At 38.0% G+C, this 15987-nt stretch overlaps 1 protein-coding gene across 2 annotated transcripts in view; it reads right to left on the bottom strand.

Moving 5' to 3' along the window:
* Positions 1 to 15987, bottom strand: part of fam189a1 (family with sequence similarity 189 member A1) — a 264477-nt gene that overhangs the window by 55794 nt on the left and 192696 nt on the right. For both annotated transcript variants that reach the window (XM_049471052.1, XM_049471053.1), the window contains exon 3: positions 6450 to 6560. In XM_049471052.1, the coding sequence (XP_049327009.1) occupies positions 6450 to 6560 (111 nt within the window). The remainder of the gene's footprint in view (positions 1 to 6449; positions 6561 to 15987) is intronic.

Below are 15987 nucleotides of genomic sequence, written 5' to 3'. Positions count from 1 at the left end.
GAGGTAGAGTAAAGCTGATTGAGGCAGAGAGAGGTAGAGTGAGATTGAGTGAAGCAGAGCGAGTTTGAATGAAGCAGAGTGAGGTAAGTGAGGTACACTCTAAGAAATATAAGTACAGATTTGTACTTAAAAGAGTACAAAGCTTGTCGCTGGGGCTGTACCTTATATTGAGGTTCAAAAAAGTACCTTTCAGTGAAAGTCCTTTTTTGTACCCATGGTTTTTGTGCCAGTAAAGATTATAAAGATTATAAACATTGTCATCAACTAAAAATGGCTCAAAAACTTGATGATACAAAATTGTCTGGCTTTCAAATAAAAAATGTGCAATTTAAATATATACTGTTCATTAGTACAGTGATACAGAATACTGAATGTACCCTTTGTCTGGTTAAATGGTACAAATCTGTACTTATTGCTGTTAGAAATGACTTTGTACTTCAGAGGGAACAAATCTGACCCTGTAAAGACCAATATTGTACCTTTGAGGGTACAATTATAAAGAATGTACCTTCGAGTACAAAAAAGTACTCATATCGTACCTCTGTTTTTTAGAGTGTAGAGTGAAGTTGAAAGAGGCATTGAAAGGTAGAGTAAAGTTGTGTGAGGCAGAGGGGGGTAGAGTGAGGTAGGGTGAAGTCAAAGGAGGCAAAGAGAGGTATAGTGAGGCAGAGTGAGGTTGAGAGAGGCAGAACAAAGTAGAGGGAGGTTGAGTGAAGTGCAGCAATGTAGAGCAAGGTAGAATAAAGCACAGCGAGGTCGGGCAGAGTAAGGTAGAGGGAGGCAAAGCGAGGTAGAGTGAGGTCGAGAGTGACAGAGTGAAGTAAAGTGAGGTTGAGAGAGGCGAGGTACAGTGAGGTAGAGTGAGGTTTAAATGCACAAATTGAGTACAGCCAAGCCAAGATCTTGAATTAATTTAGGATCATTATTTATCCTGCTTCACATCCAGCAGTGTTATCACAAATCTCATTTTGAATCCATATTGTGCATCCTTCATAGTGGCCATAGAGTCATAAGGACATGTGAACTGGAAAAGAAAGGCATTGTGGGAAACTCTGTCCAGCCTGCCGGTCCCAATCAGGCCTGCTCTGGCCCGGCGCTGATGCTGATAAACGGCGGACAAAAGCGGATCACACAGAAACACTGGCTGGAGGCTCGCGGCGCGTCTGCGGCAATAATAATCCCTTTCATGGACGTGTATTGAGCAGACACAATGGACAGTGTACGGATGCAGCGTGCCATTCAGCGGCAGCGCCCTCCAGCATCAGAATAAACTGGTACACTCTAATCTGAGCTATTGTGCTTTTGTATGCTGGCAGGAATAGGCAGCAATGGCGGAGCACTTTGGGTGGCATTTTCAATTCTCCCAAGTATTCCCGGTAGAGGAGTGAGATTTATGAGACGAGCAGCCCTTCACTGCTTAATTCATCAACTTTTATTTTGCTTTAGACTCATTAAGCAGGTTAATTACCGCTGGATTAGAGAGTACTCCTTAAGTGTGAGTCTAAGGTAAAATCTAATCGATCATAGAATCATAGGCATACAGAGTAAAAGAAGCAGTTACGGACTCTGTTGTATTATAGTGCTGTGTTGGATTACCGTATTTTATGGACTATAAGGTACATCGCATTATAGGTTGTACTCAATCTATCAATGAATGTCTATTTTCTGATCTATTTTCATACACAAGGTACTCTGGATTATAAGGCACATTTTAAGCGTCATGTTTCCCTTCTAATGGGGAAGCTGTGAGAAGCGCCTACGTAAACAAAACTGTAACACTTTAAAAAAAACATTTTCTTTTTAAAGTCAAACGAGGGCTGGATGTTAATCTACACAGATTTCTCTCCTGAAAACTGATTATTTTGGTGAGTAGAGCAGCAGTGCTATCCACGGTTAGTAATGCTTAGCGCTAGTAAATGTAATGTTGCCCGACAGTGCTAGACTGAGGAACCCTGAGTGAGCCAGGGCACTATTAACTAGTGATTGGTCCCTGCGTAGCTTGTTTTAACATAAAAAACACGCAGACTACAGTCTGATATACTTACCTCGCGAAAGAGCTAGCGCTTAGCAGGGTTAGCAGATAATGCATATACAGCTTTAGCCTCAGTGCTGAAGAAAAACTTCAGTGAAACTCCTGTATAGTGGCTGCTCCTTACAACCTGACTGGTAGAATTCAGACATGAGGCACATTGTCGGTTTTTGGAAAAATTGATAGATTTTAAGTGTGCTTTATAGTGTGGAAAATACGGTAAATACTTAATAACATATACAATTTATGTATGTAAATACTGTAAAATACAGTACATGCTTTGGTCACATTCTTATGTTTCCCCATCAAGGTTATTGGTACATTTTCACAGTAGTTGAGGAAGTATTGTAGACAGAAGTAGTGGAATTCCTACCTTATTTACTACTATTGTCCATCTAAAGCTCTTATGCATATATATATATATATATATATATATATATATATATATATATATATATATATATATATATATGCACTGCACTAAAGGTTAGCTCTGACACAGCCTTCCTAACTAAAAAATGAATAAAAAGAAGTCTCTGTCCCCCATATAAGTAAAATATGTTGCACTTTCCTTGTCCTGTATTTTGCGATTCCAACTTTTTGTACTACAGAAAGGTTTTTGTTGAATTAACGTACTGCATAAACATTTATTACCGTATTTTTTCGCACTATAAGGCACACTTAAAATCCTTTAATTTTCCCAAAAATCATTAGACTATATTGAACTGTCGCCTGCGCGTTTACCATGATAAAACAAGCTACGTCGGACAAATCGCTAGCTAATATTGCCCTGGCTCTCTGGAACCCTCTGCCATTCCTCAGTGTAGCTCTGTTGGGCAGCATTAGCTGTTAACTGCTTGCGCTTAGCGGCTAATGCTAATGCTCCAGCCTTAGTGCTGGAGAAATTTGGGAATCTAAGCTTAACTGTAAATAAACGGAAGCGCTTTACTCACCCAAATAAACAGTTTTCAGGAGAGAAATCTTTCTAGATTAACATCCAGCGCTCGTTTGACTTTCTAAAAGAAAGTATTTTTCTTATTACAGTTTTATTTACTTAGCCTAGCTTTACTTAACTTAGTTAGCCAACCCCCCACCACGACCACCACCCAGCGGCGAGACCTGCTGAATTAGAAGTTCCTTATAGTGTCTCTTAAAATGCGCCTTTTAATCCAGTGCGCCTTAGGTATAAAAATAGACCAGAAAATAGATGGTCATTGTTAGTGCACCTTATTATACGGTGCACCTTATAGTGCGAAAAATATGATATTTCTTTATTTCATATATATTTTTTTAGCCAATGAAAGCACATGAAACACTTACTAGTACTAAACTACATTATACTTACACATATATGTACTTGTTCTAGTTTGCATCTAGGTAACTATTAGAGGTGCATGTCAGGAACAAAAAATGTGATGCGCAACTGTTGGATATCCCGATATCGATGTGAAACATGATAAATAATTTGTAACGAAGGATTAGATAGATATTTGGGCACTTATCTTGGCTGCACTCATTTTCCCCAGGCTAGAAGAATTAGTAGTTTGGTGTGTGCGTTCATTGTGGACCTCTACCTTGCTCTACATCCAGTCCCATATCAAGTCACATGGTCACAGTCTGCAGTGTAGAGCTCTGCAGAGCAGAGCTCCCTTTGTTGGTGCACGTGGGTAGTGCTGTTTGAATTTGCTGGTATTCAAGGCTTCATCAGAGTTCATTCAATATGATTGTCATAAAAAATCATATTGCAACAATACTGAACATACAGTTGATCATACATCTGTGTGCAACTGATATTACAATGAACTTCATTCTCTAATCTCTCTAAAGCAACACCTTTATACACTTTTGGGGCATTTTAATCAAATGCATGTCCACTGAGTGTATGTCTAAGTCCACACACTACATGCTAATCAGCTTCTAACACACTGGACACACACCTCTCACACCTGTCCACTGCTCTACCCAACAAATGGCTGAAGGACCTTTCCCCAGATGGAGCACGATTAGGTTTTTTCTTAGTAATTAAACAATGCAGACTCAGGCTGATGGTCAGACGAGCAGACGGTGAGAGAGAGAGAGAGAGAGAGAGAGACTAGGAACAAAAACAGGTCACTCTATTTCAATTTCTTTAATAAAACAAAATAGTGTGTTATCGCAAATGATTAATTTTGAAACTTTAATATGTAATATTTTTTTTTTATAAAAATGCATATTTGTGGCCCCAGTTTAGTGATGTTTAAGTGATATGAACACAGTAATGCTAATGTTTTGTTCAGAAGGTAGATTACTTTTTTAAATTTACATTGAAATATGGATTAAATCTCATAACTAATTCTCACTCCCTTACCGCTCCCTCCTCTTCACATTCCTGTGCTTCTCTCTCTCTCTCTCTCTCTCTATCTCTTTCTTGCTTTTTATTTTTTACTATTTTTTACTCTTTAATTTACTCTTTACAAACAAACACACACATGCTGTACTGAATAATAAATGAACCACCCATTCCTAGATCACAGATTACATTACATTTAAGCACTCATACACGAGAAAGAGTGCTATAACATGTAATATTTGCACTGCTGTTCTGCGGTCGTAGAAACGAGGCCAAAGACCAAAATATAACACATTATAGCACGAACCTCGAGTGTATTATTGCAATTACACCACAGTTCCATTATCGCTGTTTATTGAAAGATTTTAAAAGAGTTAAGGAGGATGAGGAAATACAATCTCTTTGGTTATAAACACTCTGTGAGGTAAAATAGTTGCATTGCTGCTCTGTTTGTAGCTGCACTGTTTGGTTTGTAAGCGCTGCATCGTTGTTAGGTTACCTGTATGTGGTGGAGTAAGACATGGAGAGCTTCGGTTACAGTGCATTACTGGCTGATAACGGCACTCATAGAACGCCTTTCAGCCAATCACACTGCAGGGTAATATTTAATATAAGTATAATTTATAAGTGGCTAAAAGTACTGTAATTATAGCATGCTTTGTCAAGGCAGCCTTGTAGGGGTTTTTGATATTGACGTATAACATCTTATAAACACAGCTGACAATGCATTATGATCACAGCTCGTAATGCATAATAAACGTGTCTATAATGTGTTATACATTTAAAAAAAAAAGTGTGGCCATGATTATAAAGCTTTATTAATGCATTATTATTATTATTATTATTATTATTATTATTATTATTATTATTATTATTATTATTATTATTATTATTATTATTATTATTATTATTATTGTGTTATGAGTATGTTTATAGATAGTCTAATAGATATATCATTTATAGAAAGTGTTCTCAAATTTTATCTTGAATCAAATTTGAATCCGATTTGAAACCACATACAAGTTTGGCTGGAATACAACTAGAAAAAAAACTTATTTTTAATAATTTAAAAAATATCCCTAATTTTAGGTAAAGTTTGTGTTATGTGTATGTTTATAAAATCTAAAATACCATTCAAAGAAGGTGTTATCTCAGATGTTAATCAGATCTTGAATCAAATTAGAATCCAATTTGAAACCAGATACAAGTGTGGCTGGAATACAACTAGAAAAAAATCTTATTTTATGTTCATACTATAGAAAACTGGATGTTTTAAAAAAACAAGATCAACAAAATTTGAGTAAGCTGTCTAAACAGAGCTGCTGTCATTCATAAGCGTTTTTTTTATAGTTTAAAAAATATCCCTGATTTAAGGAAAAGTTTCAGGTAAAGTTTGTGTTATGAGTATGTTTATAGAGACAGACATACCAATCATAGAAGGTGTTAACTCAGATTTTAATCAGATCTTGAATCAAATTAGAATCTGATTTGAAACCACATACAAGTGTGGCTGGAATACAACTAGAAAAAATAAATATTTTCTGTTCACACTGTGGACAACTGAATTTAAAAAAAAAAAGATCAACAAAGATTTGAATGAGCTGTCTAAACAGAGCTTTCATTTTTTATTTTTTTCATGATTTAAAAAATCCCTGGTTTAAGGTAAAGTTTCAGTTTCAGGAATTTAGGATGGATTGCGAGTATGATCTCAGAGTTTGTAAAGATGGATGGTCTGATGTCTGAATATGTTTTTTCATTTTTAAAGCCTTGGCCTTGTAGCGCTGCTGCTACTGCTGCTGCTTCTTGCTTTTGCCTCTGCTTTTCTAAACTTCAGATTTATTTTAGAGATTTTTAAGCTAAAAAACATCAATGGAGTCATTCTCCTGGGGCACCCTCTCCACAAATATGACCGGCAGACCAACAGAGCAGCATGAGGCGGAGGATGAGCTTTTAAATGAGGATGAAATCAGATTGTGGAGAAAGGTGTAGTCAGGTCAGCCTATTTTAAGATGGCTGTTCTTCCCCTGAGGTGATTTTGCATGATTTTGAGGGGGGGGGGGGTTAGGCTGGTGTGAGGGGGAGAACACTCACTGGTTGACAGTCCTCCAGGGAGTTGACCAGCTGGGCGTTCTGACAGGACAGGATGGCACCGGCCAGGTTCAACATGACGCAGACCGCCGACAGCAACATGAAGAAGGTGATCTGTGAGAGAGAGAGAGAGAGAGAGAGAGAGAGAGAGAGAAAGAGAGATACTGTCTGTCAGTAACATGACCTTTTGAGGCTAAATCAGGACTTTGAACAAAAACAACAGGACACACCACCTAACTCCTAATTAACTCTACATCTGTTACAGCAGAACACGTCTCACATTCTGACCTGTCGCAACCGAGGTATCTGGGGACTGAATAGAAAATCCTTTAAGGGTTTTTTTACACATTTTTTTTCACAGGTTTTCTTTTTCCAGACTCTGGTCCATTTACTGGTTACCTTTAAGTGTTCAGGACTTTTTTTTTACAGAGTGCTTAAATGCAGTTTATGAACCCCTAGTGCAGTCCAGAGTTAAGACTCCTGTATGGCGTCACATCAATGTCAAAAGTCAGGGGCGCAAAAATAATTAACCAGCGTGTTTTAACATTTTGCGTGTATAAATTAACTTCTTGTGAGCACAAATATGAAGCTCACGAGCAAGAAAAAAAGGGAATTGTGTGCACACTGAACAGAATATCGCTGTAGAGCTTCATTTTTCTCCTCTCAGGTATTTACATTCCTCTTGAATTCACAGTTCTCTTCGCACCCCTTGCAAATTACCTGCGGCTTTTGTTTTTGCTTGAACAAGACTTTTGCGCTCAGGTTTAGAAAGATACTTTCAATGTTTTTTCTTGCCATAATATGGATTAGAACATTATTCAAATAGAGCTATTCACTGTTTTCACCAACTCTACCTCTTAACAACTTTACAACTGATGCTCTCAAACACATTAAAAGGAGCAAAAAATGCAGGTAATGAACTCTTGACAAGTTCAGCACGGCTGTTAACTGAAGGCATGAATTCCAGGTGACTCTACCTCATAAAACTGACTGAGAAATTTCAGCCAAGATGTGCAAAGCTGTCTCTATCTAGGTAAGAGGTGCTTCTGAATTTAAAATATATTCTGGTTTGTTTTCTTCTTCATAGTTTGAGTGATTGTAGTATTAATCTACAATGCAGAAAATTTTAAATAGTGAAAAAAACACTGAATTTTATGTAAATTTAATCTACTATAGGAAAGACTCTTTGTGACAAGCCAAACATAGTAACCAATCATCACGTTTATGATTCATTTAGCTGTTAGCATGAGTGACAACACTCAATAACAACACTTTACCTTATTGCAGCAGGGGTGACCCAAGAGGGTCCAAGGTCAGACCTTTTGGACATGTGGCCAATAATTACAGGAATCAATAATCAATAAAGGAAACAATGTAGTTTCCCTGTTCAGCCTGAGAGCCTGAGAGCATTAACCAAACACACAGCACTTAATGCAGAACTCAACCAAACACAGAGGGATACGGGACGGAGCCTTCCGGGCCTTTTTGTCTCATTTCTCCTGACAAACTAGCTCTCGCATTGTTCCCGAGTACTCCAGAGTCCCATACGCACCATGTGACTTATGGTTAGCTGGAAAAACCAATCTCTCCCTAATTCCCCGCCCCGCATCCCATCCGCCCGGGCTGATAGATCTCGAGGGCGGCCGTTTCTTCTGCTCTCTCTGTCTCTCTCTCTCGTTCGCTGGCGCACGTCGCGACTGCTAGTTCCTCCCCGTGTTCTCACTATTCCAAAAAAAATCCTCTTTATTTCATAGCTGACAGTGCTGGGATATCAATCGCTCCAGAAGAAATACAGAGAGCATTTGGGCTCCTTTAAATCACACTTGCTGTGTAATAGAATGGGCTTAAAACTGTCACGGCCGCCCCCCCTCTGCTCAATTACTGGTCAGCCCCACTGAGCTGTACATCAGCAGTGGCCTTCAGCTACTCCGCAGTGATTTACTACTGCAGTACTGCCGTACCTGCGATATTAACCATATCAGACCAGAGAGAAAGAGAGAGAGAAAGAGAGAAAAAGAAAGTATTGAGGCAAAAAAGCAAGAAATAGTAGGATTCCCATGCAAATAGAAGCCCCCCTTAAGGTTAAATTAAGCAAATTAGGTGAGGAGCTGCTTCATCATCAGCCCCCTCACCATTAGTACAGAATCAGTTCCTGAATTACTCCACTTCCTGTTTAAAATCTCAAAGCTACGTTCTTTACCTCAACCAAAATCTTCACAAAGAACACAAAGGAACAGCGTTTTTCAAAAGATCCACAAAAATGAGCAACCCTTTTCCACTAAGGGCAGCATGCTAATTCACAGCTAAGGGTGCTTTCATACCTCATATAAGGTGCACTATCAATGAACGTCTATTTTCTGGTCTATTTTCATAAACAAGGTGCACTGGATTATAAGGCGCATTATGCAAGCAACACTAGTAAGGAACAGGGGTGTCGGCATGTTTTCCTTCTAATTCAGCAGGTCTCGCCGCTGGGTGGTGGTAAGGGTAGGTTAACTAGGTAAATTAAAGCTAAGCTAATTAAACAAAACTGTAATTCTTAAAAAAAGAATTTATTTCAAAGTCAAACAAGTGCTGGATGTTAATCTACACAGATTTCTCTCCTGAAAACCATTTATTTGAATGAGTAAAGCGCTTTTGTTTATTTACAGTAAGCTTAGATTCCCAAATTTCTGGAGGATTAGCATTAGCCACCTAATATTAGCTAGCGGTTCGTCCTAACTAGCTTGTTTTAACACAGTGAACACGCAGGCAACAGTCGGATATGCTTCTTAGAACCTGACTGGTAGAATTTATACATAAATCACACTGGATTATAAGCTGCACTGATGATTTTTGGGAAAAATTAAAGGATTTTAAGCGCGCCTTATAGTGCGAATACATTGTGTGTATTTTTGTACTCCCTAATACCGATATCTACTTAGAATTAAGCAATCTTTGTCTACTAATTTGGTGTTTTGTGCTGAATGTCCTGAATTGAAAATGTATCATTTGGACTTGAGTAATAAAGTTGTCTGTTCATTAATGCAGCAATGTGCACTAGGTATGGGATGTTGGTATTGGGGCATTTGGGGCACATTAGCCTGTGCCTGATACCAATACAAGTGGTATTCATCCATCCCTAGTTCCTCTCAGCCCTAGCACAAAACTACGAGCGGTAGCATTAAGGGTAAAGGTATGGAGGAGGTGCAGTTAACAGATAAAGAAGATTAGTCTGGGTGCTTTCAGATGGGCAGTAAATTGGAAGATGGAGAGGCTGATTTGAAAACGCAGCGCCGGCTCCTCAGGGTCTTCACCGCTCCTCAGCGCAGACAGGAACAGGAAGCAGCATCATGCTTCACTTCCTCTGCACTAGATAATGCTGAAAAATATTGAGATTGGCAGAGCTGCTGAATCTCAGCCCAATTCAGGCTCTCTCCTGGGCTTAACGGCTGTATTATGTGGTGAGGACATAGATAAGGTTATCTTCTGATGAATCTCCCACAAAGGTCTTATTTATACAAAGGTTTTGCTTTCCAGGTGTTTTGTCGAATTCTGCAACAGCTTTTTTTCCTACTAGGGCTGCAACTAATGATTATTTTGGTGGTCTACTAATCTGACGATTATTTTTTCGATTAATCAAATAGTCGACGATTATTTCTGCCATGTTCTTCATCTCGAAAAACAATAGAAACAGCTGGACATGAGATTTAAAAGGCATTTCAATGTCTGGATGTTGTTTAAACATGAAAAGTACTGATATTTATTGAGTAAATATGTAATCTGTTGTGTTTGAGCACTTTTGGAGACACAGACTAAGTTGAGTGTAAACTGTGTGAGTGAGCCATTTGCCCATCTCCCATCATGCTTTTGTCCCCAGCACTCTGTGTAATGCATTACTGTTACAAATTAACGATTAGTCGACAATGAAATTTGTATTCAACAAATTTAAATAATCAACATTGTCGATTGTATCGAATAATCGGAACAGCCCTACTCCCTACCATAATTTGACTACCCTTTGTGTGCATGTGCATTACACAGCAGAATCAGCATAACACATTACTCTAAGATTTCTTTTTATTTCTGTTTAGAAAGTAGCGTTAATCTACAGTTACAGTAGATACGGGAACACATGTGTTAAACAGAGCAGAACATGTTTAATACTTTAGATTCTTTTAAGTAGCACATTTATCTTTGAGGACAGATCTGCACACTCTTGGTATTTTAATCTCAGTGTCTTCATGAGGGAGAATAGTTGGAATAGTTTTCTCAGCGCCTTGAAGGAAGGAGTTCCTGGAGGTGCTGAACAATAGTTGCTGCATCCCTAATAAACATCTCAGTTGATCAGGTTTAGATCAGGGGATTAATGTGGAGGACAAACACTTATTTTTAATGTTTACTATGTAATTCTATTTGTATCCCTTAATTGTTTTCATGTCTTTAATATTAACCTACGATGTAGAAAATAAATTAAATAAATAAAAACTATATATATTAAATGAGGGCTTGGACAATAAAACTGAAACACCTGTTATTTTAGTGTGGGAGGTTCCATGGCTAATTTGGAACCTTTTGGAACCTCTTCAATAATTGCACATTGCACCAGTAAGAGCAGAGTGTGAAGGTTTAATTAGCACGGTAAGAGCACAGTTCTGCTCTAAATATTGCAATGCACACAACATTATGGGGACATACCAGAGTTCAAAAGAGGACAAATTGTTGGTGCACGTCTTGCTGGCGCATCTGTGACCAAGACAGCAAGTCTTTGTGATGTATCAAGAGCCATGGTATCCAGGATAATGTCAGCATACCACCAAGAAGGACGAACAACATCCAACAGGATTAACTGTGGACGCTGTAAGAGGAAGCTGTCTGAAAGGGATGTTCGGGTGCTAAACCGGATTGTATCCAAAAAACATAAAACCATGGCTGATCAAATCACGGCAGAATTCAATGTGCACCTCAACTCTTCTGTTTCCACCAGAACTGTCCGTCACCACTATAAATTATTGTGGTCTAAAACCTGACAAGGCTGATCTAATCTAAAAATCTATTTTGTTATGTAGCTTTAAGAGGAATCAAACTCTTCAGGTCTTCAGATCTTAAACTCTTGTCACCACCACTGTGCACAATTCTGACTCTGTAGGTGTTCTGAACAGCATATTTTACATCAAACGACTCTGAATGATTTTGTTTACAACACTAATCATTTAATTATGCAGAAATTTAAGCGTGCCTTTAAACAGCATGCGATTCGGTGATAATTAGGCCATAAATGGTGGGATGCCACTTGTTACAGCTCTCCCCCTGACAATCTGTTCCTTGGGATGTTTTTCCTAGTATGGGTGTGCTTTCACACTAGTGAGAAAGTCTCAAATCGGGAGCTGCTGCAGTCACCAAGGGCACGTCTTCATCACTTTCTGCGGGGAACATATCAGAGTGCAGCTGATGCCCAACTTGCAGTGAAGGCAGTAATGACTCTGATTGTGCACGGAGAAAAATGAAGGGACGCCGCTGTACTGGAGCAGCCTCGGATGAAGCAAACCTTAATGGCCCACTCCCCGTGTTCCCCTTTTATTGCAAGCTGAGCGTAGAAAATCAAATACGCTGCTAATTTATTCTTCCTGCAGCAGACAGAAGGAAAAACGTCTTTTTCAGCAGCCCCCGTTTGTAGTTTGTCAGTGTAAAATTAAAAGAGAGATTCAGAGCTTCTGTCAAGCGTGGGAATTCAAGGTTTATTCTGTATATTAGCAGGCAAACTATAAAAAAAATATAAAAAATCTTCAAACAATAAGATTAAGGTTAAGGTTAAGGTATTATGGTATAAGTTTGGGTTTAGGATGAGGTGTAAGAAAAGTTATTTAGTAGATTTATGTTAAGGTGTAGGTTAAGTTAAGTCTTAGATTGAGATCAAGGCTGCACAATATTGGAAACATTTTACATTGCAAATGTAAATGTTCTTTTTTCGACAATATATATCACAATATTAAACCATGCACTCAAAACCCAAGGAAACAACAGTAATCGGCCCTTTAATCAGGCATTCAAATTACTTTTTAAAAGGTAAATTAAAGCGTTTTTCCGGGATTAAAAGCATGAATTCAGTTGTAACTGGAAATATCTGCGCAAAACTGTGCTGGTCTGAGATGCACAGCTTTCTAAACGTGCGTTTACAAGCCCCCTCGTGCTTCTTAGGCAGCAACAGCCTGTCACTTGCACAGACACAGAGACAGCGCTGTGTATCTACTTCTTGTGTCAAGAATCAAAAAATTGCAACACAACGTGTTTGATTTAATTGCCTTAAGTGACATCGCACGTCCTGCGGTGTGACAATGCTTAAATGATATACCGTTCAGCCCTAATTGAGATGTAGGTTAGGTTTTGGTTGAGGTGTAGATTAAATTCAGGTTTATGTTCTGGTGTAAATTAAGTTATGGTTCAGTTTAAGGTATAGGATAAGTTTTGGGTTCAGGATAAGGTGTTAGAAAAGTTTAGATTCACATTGAGATGTAGGTTGAGGTCAGTGTTGGGAAGTAACGGATTACATGTAACGGCGTTACGTAATCAGATTACAAATTATAAGTAACTGTAATCCATTACAGTTACTGCTTCAGTAAGTGGTAATCAGATTACAAATTATAAGTAACTGTAATCCGTTACAGTTACTGCTTCAGTAAGTGGTAATCAGATTACAGTTACTCTGCTAAAATTAAAGGATTACATTGCGGTACTTTCCTATTTTTGCTCTTCCAACACTGACAAAACGCAAATAACATTTTGCGGTGAAATCGCTCTGATATGAAAGGGAACTGTCTGCCCCTCGTCCCATCTCGCTGCACACACACACACACACACACACACACACACACACACACACACACACACACACAGGGAGGAGGGGCAGACAGCGGCTCCGCACACACAACGAGACGAAATTAACTGACATTTTGGTCAACGAATAAAAACAAGACGAAAATGTTTGGCAGGGACGAAATCCAATCAGAACTGATTTAGTTCTGTGAAAGGTAGTGACCAGTTAGGAAGAGATCCAATCACTGCTACTTTAGCGAAGGTGGAGTGGGGTACTCATCCAATCAGTACCCGCCTCTCCTGCAGTAGCGCCGCGCGCTCAGTTACAAACCCGGGAATTAAACTGTCGTTACGGAGCTCGACTGGAAGTTAACTCGACAGTGTTCAGCAAGGAGAGAGAGAGAGGGGCGATATATTTCTCCTTTGACGTCGCAAAAAACAAGATAACGTGTAAACCGTGTGGAGCGACTCCATCTCCGGTAAAACACCACTAATCTTTCAGCTTCTGCAGACCAGAGTCACACAGATCTCCATGCAGAGATCCGCGTTTTAATGCTGATGTTATTTCATGAGCTGATGTGTTTAACTCGGCAGTGCACTAAAACACAGAACTGATACAGAACCCTAACTCATTAAGATCAGATCATCTGCTTAGTCTCACACTGGGAAAGATATAGCTAGTGTTAAAGCAGGAACAGCTCAGAAAGGAACTCAATAATATATCCAAAATAAAACAATAAAATAAAACGAATCTATGAACCCAAAAGTCTGTGTAGAGTTCCTTACAGCACTTTCTCATAAGTTTCTCACTTTAACTCATGAAGTCTCTCAGTACATCCTGAGAGCATCTCTACAGGACAGTGTGTGAATGTGTGTTTTTGATCTCATTTATAGACTGTAGCTCCAGTAGATGTGCTGGGTTACTGCTGGAGATTAAACTAGATCATTTAAAAGTTGTTTTTGCATCTACAGCTCTGTTTAAACTATAATTTAACTATTCAGTTGTTTTATGACCTGATTTCTAGAGCAAAATTTTAAATGTAAAATATATATAGTCACACACCTATAATAATAATAATAATATACATTAAATCATATATAAATATATTTCACATTCAAACATTAACAATATTACTCAAGTGGTTATTAAACGTTTCATTTCGTATAAGTGTATAGTTAATAATTCAAGGGAACTGATGAAAAAGCATTTACATTTACACCCTTTACATTTTAGTCAACTAAATTTACTGTAATTTTAGTCGACTATATTCTTATGACATTAAGTCGACTAAAACTAAGTTGACTAAATTACTAAATTGTGACTAAAACTAAATACTATTTTCGTCACAAGACTATGACTAAGACTAAATCAAAATTTGTTGTCAAAATTAACACTGGTGGCAAACCTGCAAGTAGATAGCTTACAGTTGTTGTTACATTGTTTGGTTTTAAATTGTTTTATTATCAATTTATAGAAGTGTTTCATAAAATTGTTTGATGAAATGGTTTCATAAGTATTTTTATAGAGTGATTGAAAAGGCTGTTTTATTTGTTTATCTATTTGTTAACTGGAAAGAAAAATAAAAGAATAATATGCAATATGTGGTTGCTACATTCATTCAGGCAATAGAAAAAAACGACAATATTGTAAGTAATCCAAAGTAATCAGATTACTTTACTCACTTGAAGTAATGTAACTGATTACGTTACAAATTACATTTTGAGTGATGTAATCAGTAATCTGTAAGGGATTACATTTTAAAAGTAACCTTCCCAACACTGGTTGAGGTGTAGATAAATTTAGGTTCAGGTTCCTGTGTAATTTAAGTATAGCTATAGGTTGAGGGACATATTAAGCTTTTAAGGTTTAGGGTGCAGTGTGGGTTAAGTTTAAGTTAGGTTATGATGTAGGGAAAGCTTCAGTTTAGGATGAGGTGTAGGATAAGTTTAGGCTTAGGATGAGGTGTGGGTTAAATTAAGGTTTAGGTTAAGATGCAGGATACATTTGGTTTTAGCATGAGGTGTAATATATAAGTTTATGCTTAGGTTAAGGTGTGAGAAAAAAATGTAATGGAATTTTGAATCGTTTCTTTCATTTTTTTTATTACCACTGAGAATCATGGGGGCACTCGAGCCAATAGAGCCAATACTTTGGTTTGTTGCAAACCAAAGTATTTAATAGTCTCAAAGACAAATCCCAATTACACTGCTGTCTTTTTATTTACTTTTTTTATACTCACATTATTGAGTAAATTATTCTTATTCAACTTCGTCCACCATTGCCGTATTTGTTTTTCTCAAAATCGATGGGATTGTAAAGGATGGAAGGATGTGGGTAGTGTTGCATACAATGTTCGTAGGTAAAGGCAGGGTAAATTATGCAGCTAATACAGCAAAGGAACAGTCCCTAGGGGCTCCAACAAGGGCACTGTGAAAACAAATACAAATATAAAGAGCTATTTTTGACACAGCAGGCAGACAAAAAAGAAATTGATTGTGCAATTGAACTTATTATATCAACACAAACCCGAACAGAACAGAAAACCTATACATCCACTTAACCGCACTCCGAGATCGTCCACATCAGATCACAGTTATTCGAGAGCCCGTCCATTTCTAGGTGTCTGCGTCTGTGGATCAGCCTGGAGACGTAATGAAATAATAATATACTGTATTATCATCATTACGAGATTATGATCCTGTAACCGAAGCCCGGACAAAGCAAGGCGAGACGATGCCTCGTTGCATA

The sequence above is a fragment of the Astyanax mexicanus genome, chromosome 23 (genome assembly GCF_023375975.1).
Source record: "Astyanax mexicanus isolate ESR-SI-001 chromosome 23, AstMex3_surface, whole genome shotgun sequence".
Taxonomy (NCBI): Eukaryota; Metazoa; Chordata; class Actinopteri; order Characiformes; family Acestrorhamphidae; genus Astyanax; species Astyanax mexicanus.
The sequence above is the reverse complement of the archived record's forward strand: the minus strand, read 5'-3'. Positions and strand labels throughout refer to the sequence as shown.